The 10,325-nt window shown below is 42.7% G+C and overlaps 2 protein-coding genes across 10 annotated transcripts in view; one reads left to right on the top strand and one right to left on the bottom strand.

Annotated features, from left to right (window-relative positions):
• The window catches only part of LOC100745429 (polypyrimidine tract-binding protein 2), a 423,740-nt gene that overhangs the window by 352,978 nt on the left and 60,437 nt on the right, over window positions 1–10,325 (bottom strand). The window lies entirely within an intron of this gene.
• Window positions 215–7,116, top strand: LOC100741949 (esterase FE4-like). 3 transcript variants are annotated; one of them, XM_024369651.2, is made up of 11 exons: window positions 215–840; window positions 1,144–1,281; window positions 2,368–2,542; window positions 2,914–3,112; window positions 3,641–3,905; window positions 4,332–4,500; window positions 4,834–5,003; window positions 5,366–5,519; window positions 5,881–5,967; window positions 6,441–6,582; window positions 6,720–7,116. In XM_024369651.2, the coding sequence occupies exons 1-11, from the start codon at window positions 604–606 to the stop codon at window positions 7,042–7,044; spliced, it is 2,061 nt and encodes a 686-aa protein (XP_024225419.1). In that variant the 5' UTR covers window positions 215–603; the 3' UTR covers window positions 7,045–7,116. The 3 variants fall into 3 exon arrangements, with proteins under 3 accessions (XP_024225419.1, XP_012244536.1, XP_003491819.1); XM_012389113.3 differs by having other exon boundaries at window positions 216–840; window positions 5,875–5,967; XM_003491771.4 differs by lacking the exon at window positions 5,881–5,967 and having other exon boundaries at window positions 219–840.

Below are 10,325 nucleotides of genomic sequence, written 5' to 3'. Positions count from 1 at the left end.
CCAGTATACGTGTACGGTTGCGCGCGGCTAGATCAATCGCTGTCACCGTTTAACGTATTAATTTACGACTTGTTATCGATATACCGCTTCCGGCTAGATACCGACCATGTATGAATAAACAATCAGCGCAAGTTGTACCAACGTGATTAGGTGAAAAATATTGAAACATAATTTTTCTATCGAAGCGTTTAGTCGCCATTCGATCCGATGCACGTGCAGCGTACATTTTCAAATTCATCTTCCTCGAGAACAGTGTCTAGCGAGAAAAGTTTATTATCCACATTTTCCACTTATTTCCTCTCGTAGAATCGCCTCGCACCCAATCCTACCACCCGCGACTAACTATCCTGCTAATTATCTCTGCCACTTATCGCGTCACTTGTTATAAATCGTCGTTCGCAATATAACGATAAAAAAGGGAAAAGAATTTATTTGGTCGGTTCGAGACAAACGAATTTGGCGTCGCACCGCGTTTCGCCAGTGAATCAGCCTAACCGTCCCGTCTATATAACCGACTAGAGTCGCGCGATCGGTCATTGTTGTTCGTCTACGCGCGACTCATCCTCATCTCGTGCGTGTACTCGTGCGAAAAGCGTCCGCGAAATGTATAGCCGGCAACCTGCCTTTATAATGACCGATAGATCGATATATAGATATTCGTTCGGCGTTTTGATGGTGTTTATGATCGTTGCAAGCGGTTCGCACGCGTACAAGGCAAAAGTGACGACTCGATTCGGCCAGGTTCAGGGATTGTTGAGTAGAAGCACCAGAGGAAGACTCGTCGCTCATTATTTGGGCATTCCTTTTGCTCAACCGCCTGTGGATGATTTGAGGTTTAGGGTGAGTTTATGTGTAAACATGTTTTATTATTATTATTATTATTATTATTATTATTATTATTATTATTTTTATATATTAAATTATATTATAGTGCCTTCTATAGTGCTTTTTTATAGTGCTCGATAGTATAGCATACCTTTTCATCTATGTAACATATCACAGTAATATTATGGATTAGTTGTAATTAATATCGCGAAAGAAGAAAAGCCTGATTTCAATTATATTCTCGGGAATACGAATTTCCATAGAAATACGTAGTCCGCCTGTAATAATTTTGGGGGCATGATAAAAATTCTTTGACAGAGTCCTAGGCCATGGATTCGCAATTGGACGGAGACATTCTTAGCAACGGAATATGCCCCCGTATGCGTTCAAGTGACCGAACAAGGCCACTTCATTGGAGAGGAAGACTGTCTCTATCTCAACGTTTACGTGCCTCTGGTAAATATTTTTTAGCGTATTCAGCAAAAAAGCGAGGTAAAAATATGAAAATAATAACAGTACAGGATAAACGAGATAAAGGAGGGTAAGAGAAAATGAAAGAGCTAGAAAAAACACACGTACGTAGATATCGTAAAGCGTAAAAATATGCAACTTTGCTTATCCGAAACAGCTACGTTGGTCCTGGGCATCTACCGGGATAAATTACCGTTACAATTGAAAACGAGTTTCAGAAAAGTTTCATCTTCGTAGTATAAATATTTGTATCTTGTAGAGCTTATGGAAGTTTACGCTCGTATTAATTTCGTAGAAAAAGAATTCTATAAATGAAATTAATAGGAGAGAGATTTCTACGACTTTAACCGATTAATTTTCTTCTGACAATGTTTCGAGAAATTCCCAAAGTACAGAGAAAAGGGGCAGTTTGCGTACGGGACGCTAGCAAGCAAAGTATAGAAGAGAAGCAGAAAAGTAACGAACGTGTTAATAGAAGAAACAAAGAGAAGAGGAAGAATAGAAAACAGAAATACGGTGGAAAAGTTTATAGCATAGAAAAAAGAACGTTGGCGATGTCGTCGATTGGAATTCGTTTCGTATAAGCGGAAGAAGAATATTAAAATTTCGATATAAATCCTATTCGAACAATTCGATCAGATTCGAAACGCAACGGTATACCGTTTTCGAGTCGATTCGCATCGTGAAACGCAGAATTCGCGCGAAACTCGGAACATATAGCGACGTTTTGCGAAACAAATGGAAGTTTTGTTGAAACGCGATCTCGATTGAGTCGCAAGGTCCACTCTCGGTTTAATGAAATTTAAACGATTCAAGGCGACGCAGCATTTTTCCAGTTGCTTTAAAAAATATCGCTTACGCGGTTCCAGGAAATTCGGAAATTTGATAGTCGGACAGGTTATAAGTTATAATATTAGTTCGTGTCGCGATACGATGCTTGCTATTTACGAGTCTTTATTGCTTTCGTAGTTTCCGAGAAAAGTCTACAACTCTAAACGTTTGCTTCGGACGAAAGAGAGATGCTAAAAATTAGACTAAATTAACGAACAATGTCGAAGGAAGTATTTGCAGATTTCAGAGGAGAACGGAGATGGATACGAGGAGAAAAGAGCGCTTCCGGTGATGGTGTACGTGCATGGCGGAATGTACGCCACTAACGGTGGTAACAATCGACAAGTCCCACCAGAGTATATGATGGACCAGGACGTGATCGTAGTTTCGATCCAATATCGTTTGAATATTTTGGGTAATAAGAAATTCGAAAGTTCACGTTTTATCGAGCGAAATTTGGAAAAATGTAAAATTAATAGAGACGCGTGCAAGGAGAGAAAATTCCCCGATAATCCTATTTGCTGATATTCAATTTTTCAATTTCTCAATTTACTAATACCGCGATTCTCGTTCGCGCAACTTTCCACTACACCGATCTCCCGATATTCCAACATTCGATCGCACAACTTTCGGATCGAATTTTTCCTAATATCCAGCTCCTAAATTGCCATGTTTTCCCTCATCACGGGAACACCAATTTTCCAATGCCTCGTTGTTTCATTTCTCCGATACTGCGATTCTCTGACATGCCAGTTGCCACGCGTTCACTTCTCTCCGTACGTACAGGATTCTTCGCCACGGCCACCAAACGCAATCCAGGCAACAACGGTCTGAAAGACATCGTAATGGCGCTACGTTGGGTGCAAGAAAACATTCGTTGTTTCAACGGCGACCCAAATATCGTGACTCTATGGGGCCACAGCGCAGGTGCCTCTGCCGTGCACTTGTTGGCTATCACGAACAAGACCGAAGGACTGTTCAACAGGTATGTTAACGATTTTGCGGTGGGACGTTCTTTTTCAACTTACGAGGGAACCCCGACCACCGACTACCGACCACCGATCACGCGTTGATCTTCCCGTTGATCACCCGTTTTTCTTCCACGTACTCGAGCGCGTATAAATCGTGAACCACGAAACAACGTGTCTAGAGATCGAACCGAAGAAAATTAAATTGTCCCTGTGCGTCCCTTTTCTGAAATTTGAATCTTTTTCCGACAAATACACACGCCTATTCGTTGTAAATCCATCTACTACTTCCTACTACTTCGTTGTAAATCCATGCTACAAGTATATACCGTTTGCGATCGTTCCGTCGTAGAATCGTCAGCGTGACGTTCGTATTGATTTCTTAATTGGACCTGTAACCGCGACGTCGATGATCTTCGCGACGACGATCTTTCGTCCAAAAGTTTCACGCAACTTTTACATAGCCGTAAACGATCAATTTCGTCGTAACGGGACAAAGTTATCGGGTGGGACGTCGGAGTTTAAAAATACGGCATTGCCATCAGGTACATCGTTCAAAGTGGAGTTGCTACTAGTCCCACGGCGTTGCTGCCCGCGCATTGGATAAGAATATATTCTTTGGTATCGGCCACGTTGGTCGGATGTCTTGCTCAAAGCGAAGAGGAATATACGACGACTGCGCAACCGAACGTGACGCGCGAACAAGAATGGTATGACGAGGCAGAGTTAAGCGAAGAAGAAGAGGAAGAAATGATGCGATGCTTGAGAAAGCTGGACGTCGGAAGCTTCAGAAACACGATGGACTATCATGTAAGTTCTATGCAGAGTGTCCTGCGACACCGATGATGGATTCCGCGCGTGAAACTTGCCTCGAGTTACAACGAGTTTTACGTTCGAGTAGCTCTATCGAAAGATGGAAGTAGTTTCATTTACCTATTTGCAAACAGAACGCAAGGTACGCAAGGTAGGCAAGAAGGTTCCGTTGTTTTCGCGTGCGCGATCCATCGTCGAAGCGGTTCCTCGATATTACGGGACATCTTGCGTATAAAAACAAGTCGAAGAACAAGTAGAACAAAATTCGTTCAAAGTCTTGTTTTCGAGAGACTCCGAACGAAACGAAACTTCCATCCGTGGTCGACGATCGTGTAAAGAATTCTAGATATCGAATGCTTCGTCGAGCTTTCACGAAAATTTCACTTCGTTAAAATCTTCTTCGTTGAAACTTTGGCAAACAAGATAGTGCGGTGGAGTGGCCATTGCTGCATTTTCGCGCCGACGATCGAGGAAGAATCGGACGACGCCATCGTAACGGTGCATCCGCTGACAGCGATAAAGCAGCGCCTGTTCAGAGACATTCCAGCTATCGTAGGAGTCACCAAGGACGAAGGACTGATGAAATCGATCGGTAAATTTCGCCTTGCGAAAGTAATAACTAATTTAGTATTTAACTTTATCGATAATTTTCTCATTCGCTTCGAAAGAGACAACGAGCGCTTTCTGTCTTTCTCGGATCGTTCCGAATAACAACTTCTTTTTCCGCGGTATTTCATTTGTTCGACGAAGAACAGCAGAGTCCTACTCTTTTTCGCATATTCTTCGTATCGGATCGCCACAAGTAGAATAATTGGCGAGGTATTTTTCGAAAATTACTTCATTCCGTAACAAGGTTGCCGTTCGCCGCGCAATTCGATTACAAGTTTTAATTAATTTTGAAAAAGTTGCTCGTTTCGATTTGAAGCCATCTTGACGAACCCAAGCGCCGAGGACGAAATACTAAATAATTTCGAGATGTATCTGCTCTATTTGCTGGAATATCGCGCGATGTCGAACGACACTTTGGACGCCCTTACGAATTTCTATTTCGACGGCAACGTTACGTTATCAACGCTGAGAAGGAATATCACAGAGGTACGTGTGTTCTCCGCTCGAATATTTTCGGTCAACTTCGGCTACTTCGAAACTGTCAAGCAAGATTTTTCACGTACGTTTTCGACCTTTTGATCGTTAAAATAACATCTATTTATACGCTACTCTTTCAAATAACATCTTAAACTAACGATTAATTAATCGAGCGTGTCCAATCTTCTTTGACAAAATAATTCCATGGAACGACTTATTCCATCGTCCGTTATAAATTATTCTATCTATACGACACGGACGACACGTCGTTAATTATCCGAATAAGGATAAGAATAATTACTCGATTCGATATTAACGAACACGTTGCTAATAATTTTACAAATCCACTTACGAATGTGTCAATGTCGTAGATCGTTGGAGATGCTCTTATCGTATGGCCAACGTACGAAACTTTAAAGTACCAATCGAACGTAATGAATTCGAGTACCTATCTCTATGTGTTTTCATACGAGGGCACTTTTAGCGCGACTTTTGCCTTCACCGAAGGAGTTCCAAGACACTTTGGTGAGTATTTTAACGCTTCGGTGCTTTAATGCTTCAATGCTTCATCGGCCATATTGCTTCTAAATACGCAACGAATTCTTACGCGAGTTCATATTTTCGAGAACATCGTAATTCAAAACGTAGAACTTTGCGTCTCATCGTAACGTATCGTTTGGCACGAAGTGAATTTTTGGCTCGTCGTTTCCCATAGACGCAGAACCCATCGCCGGCTTTCTAACTTGGCAAAATTTCTTTATCAGCTTCCTCGTCGAGTATCGTTTTACAACCTTTTGGGATTTTGCGACTGCGGTTTCTACGAATTTCCGAATTTTAGAATTTTCAAACTTGGGAATTTTTTAATGCTGAACTTTTCAAGTTTTAGGAGTTTGCGATATCGGAATTTTGGAACCGTGCGACATCGGATCGTTGGATTTTTGGAATTTTGGAATTTTAGGATTTCCAAACTTTGGTACTCTGGAATTATTCCTCCATCTTGACAAATTTTAACTATACACTCGTATACGTAGAAGTATCGCCAATCAAGTATAGAACATTTACATTTCTTTTCTTTTTCTTTTGTAATTGAGATTTTTACGAAACGTTATTCTTCAAATTTTCTCATCGTACTGTTTATCGATTTTCATGTTTATTGGCTTACTAATACGTTCGCGTGACTATCACACCCACAGCGATACGTAGAATGCAGCTACTTAATACTATACTAAGAACGTAGCGTAATATTTATTAAATTAACGAATTAAACGTGTATTTAAATATTATAAGAATATATTTGCAAGGGGGACGCGAACTTTATATTTTTCGATAGGGTTGAGATTACTAACGAAGAATTTTTTACTTTTTATACGTAAAAAAGTCGCGACAAACAAGGCGTTAAGCCTTCCAAAGAAATTAACCACTAAATCGACGATGTGGTTCTTTCAGGAGTCTCGCACGTAGATGATTTAAATTATTTGTTACCAATATTCAACAAAGAGTTTGAAGATTACATGTTACACAATACGGAAGACGATATAACCATGATTAATATAATGACCGAGATGTGGGCCAGCTTCGCAACTAAGGGGTAACGCGAAATAAATATCTTTACTTCCTAATAACAAGACAATTGGTAGTAGAAAATGAGAAAATATCCAATACTGTATCTTTCTTATCGTCTTATTAATAAGTATCTTATCGATAAGTGGATAATTCGTTGTTAAGCGTACCAGAGGCTTGGAGAGTGACACCATGGCCAGATTACAAGGAATCGCAAAAGTTCCTGCAAATTGGAGTTGGAAAACTTCCGGAAATTACGATAGAAAGCGAATTTTTCCCAGAAAGAATGGCGTTTTGGGAAGAATTATCCGCGAATCTGACTTACGACCCGGCAGACGACCTTTATTTTCACCTGAAACAACGGATCGAAGACGACGAAGACGTTGCCAGTAGCGGTGCTTCTCTACGATACGACGAAACAATGATTTCTTCGCCGACGTTCCACCTGCTATTCACCTACTTTTTGTCAATTTTAGAACGTAATTGCTAGTACAACGTTGTCGATAACAGAGAATGTATTTATGTTGTAAAGTTTATCGTATAAAATTTGTTAAATCCATGAGAAACTCGTTTCTTTATACGATTAGAGCCAATGCACGAACGATGGCGATCAAGCGGTAATTTATTTCAAACATTTCTATATTCTGAATTTTATTTTATCTTTTCTTTACGTTTAACGACCGGACAACAAGAATGTATAAATATCATACGGATAACCAGATACGTCGAGCGAAAAGAAACATCGTTCGTCGCCACGAATGTACGAATACATTGCAAGTAGAAAGAACAGAGTCAGATCGACGATGTAAAAGCATCTCCCGGAGGATCGCCGCCGGTTTCATTAAGACGAGGCCCTAATAAACGAAAAGCGTAATGGAATCCGGCGAAAATTAAGTTGGCCACGGCGTGTGGAGAGTTAAACGCGTGCATAAAATATGCGCCAACGTGGCGTTCCTTCGCGCTCGGGGAAATTAATCATCCGGCCGCCCCCGTGTTTGTCTTCTTTCCGTTCAGTTCCCCTTTTCCGGCCACGTGAACTGCCCGCGTTTGCGCGTGTAGTAGCGTGCACGTCACCAAATTAAGACAAACGTTCTACCTTTCCTTGCTTTCTCTTCTCCTTCCTTTCTTTCTCCTCTTCTCCTTGCCTCTTCTTCTCTGATTTTACGGCTTTCGTAAAATTTTTATTTGCCCGATAAATCTTTGTCAACGTTCACGGAGGATGTTGAAAAACGGCCGGCTTTGCTTCTACCAAGAGACGCTCTCGAACGTCGATTTCTGCAACGATCTTTCCCATCGAGTCAAAGTAAAATACCGTTATTCGCAAAATTCTACGAAATAAGCACGCGGAAGCGTGGACAAATGGACCGAACGTCGACCGCGGGACAACCTTGTTCTACCACGCGAAGAAGCGAGTATAGGAAAAACCACGTGAACCGACAGAGACGGTAGCTCGGCTGGAAATCGACACGTTGTAGCCGCGATTCGCGCGTCGCCGAATTTTCGAAAGGCCACTTGACCGTGCGTGTATATGTAGTGCTCGGCCTGGCGTACACTCGGCCCGAGGAGGCTCGAAATCGCTTCGAAAACGATTATTCGACTGCTGGATAAACAGCGATTCGTCGCACAGCATCGAACATATTTGTCTATGCAAATGATCGATCAACGATGGCCACGGCCCTCGTGCCTTGTTTCGCTTCGAGTATCCGCGACCACCGTGTTTTTCCTCGCACCTTCGCCGACCAACGTGTCGCCTCCCTTCGTCTCTCGTTGGCCAGTTAAAAACTAAACCGGCTCTCGTGATCTTTTCCATCGTGGTCGTTCCTAAGGGCCACCTTTCTTTCTTCGCTCGACTATTAACGACTCCAATTTTACGTAATCCGAACTCTTCGATCAGTTCGATCGCTAATTATACCGTAATCGTGGATAAAAGATACAGGGTAAAGAAAGAAGGCCTCCTTCGACTTTCATCGAACCACTCGTCGAAACCTTTTACAAAATTTCCTTAATAACAGCGTGATTCGTGCCTAATTTCCATTAACCAGGATGAAACTGAATGAAAAACGATCTGGTAATAAAACGACGTTTTACGCGTACGAAACATCGTCGCAGACTTGCCTCTGCTTTCCCGTCAAAGAATTAGCCTTGTAATACAGCCGTGGCGCCATTATCGCTACGAGACCATGTTTCGCGTCGAGTAACGAACGAAATTTCTCCAACAATTGCCACGGCTTTCCAAGTTTCCAGTTCGTGAAATTCGGATGCTGTTCGTGTCTCGCGATAATGAGGTATTCGCGGATTCGACGCGCAACGCTATAGCAAAGGTAAGCACGCGTGTAATTAGTAAAAGCCCGTGAAAATCGAGACGCGTCTGCCGTTTCTACGAGGCCCCTTTTTGCAAAGTAGAGGAAGACGTCCGAGCACGCCGATCGAAACAAATCTTTCGAACCCCGAGAGTCCCGAAACTTCGAAATCCTCGAGTTTCTAAACCATCGAACGTCGAAAAGGTCGATGAACGTTCGGATGCTTTGACGAGCCAGTTCGTATCTCTATTCGTTATGCACGTATCTTCGTTCGTGTATCGAAGGAAGCAAGCAAGAGGCACATAATGCATCGTTTAAAAGCGGAAATTCCAGCCTCGTCGTTAATTACTTTCTCGTCGTGGCAGGGCATTTCATTCGACGAAACGTCTGGCGAACAATGGCAGCCGAGACCGTCCCAAGGCTCCCGGAATAAGTTGTTCTTCTTTTCATCGAGAACGTAATATCGCGATATACAAGCCCTTTTGTCGCCGCAGACGTTTAATTATTCGCCATCTGGAAATTGGCCCCGGCTGGTTTTCACACGCAGCGAATGATCGATCGCCTGTACGTCTCCTTCGAAACGTTTTCTTCAACCTACAACCAAGCGACGCTAGTTTAACGCGTGACAAACGATTTCCTGGGGGGCGATCGAGTTCCTTTTTGGCATCGTTCTTTCCACATCGCCGAGGAAAATGTGTTTTTGTCGAGGGAAAATGTTTGCGTCGAGATAGATAGCAGGACGAATAAGACGTTCGGTTCCTTCATAAGCGTCGGATTACAGCTATTCTACCATGAAACGTGTTTTTCTTAACATCTTCTTTGGTATTTTCCCACAAAGCAGGCGTACGATCGTTCTCAATTTACAAACTTTATGAATTTGGAAATCGTAGATTTTCGGAGATTGGACGTTCCAGTTGAATTCGATTTGCAACTATAAAAGTTTGAAGCTTGGGAATTTGAGAACTTGGAGATTCGGCTACTATCATATTGGGAATCTTTGGCATTTCTAAATACAGAGACACTTGCAAACATCTCGACACCTTGGAAATCTAAGAATTCACAGATCCATGTATACAAAAGTTCTTTGCAAAACATCACCGAAATCGCTTTCCTGGGGTTTCACCAGCCGAGAGCGGACCGTATGCGAACGAGGCGACCAGCATCTCCGAAATTCCCTCGATTTCCCTTTTCTTTCCCTAGTTGGTCGATTCTTGCCGAGTAACCGACCCGAACGGACCGATGGAACGGCCGCTATAATTTTCACGGCGGCGTGTGTCCGTCGACAGAGGCCACGGACTGCCATTGTTGGCCTTCGTAACGAGCGGCAATTTTTGCAGGGTCGAACAATGTGTCGCATTAGCGCATTGTGCTGGCCGGTTCCGCCCGTTCTGTCACGCGACACGGCCATATCGTAATCGATGCTGGCCCGCCGATTTCCATTTCCACTTTTGCCGTCCGGTCCCAGTCATTA

The sequence above is a fragment of the Bombus impatiens genome, unplaced genomic scaffold (assembly GCF_000188095.3).
Source record: "Bombus impatiens unplaced genomic scaffold, BIMP_2.2 scf_0637, whole genome shotgun sequence".
In the NCBI taxonomy this organism is placed as follows: domain Eukaryota; kingdom Metazoa; phylum Arthropoda; class Insecta; order Hymenoptera; family Apidae; genus Bombus; species Bombus impatiens.
Note: the sequence above shows the minus strand (reverse complement) of the source record. Positions and strands in the feature narration are given on the sequence as shown.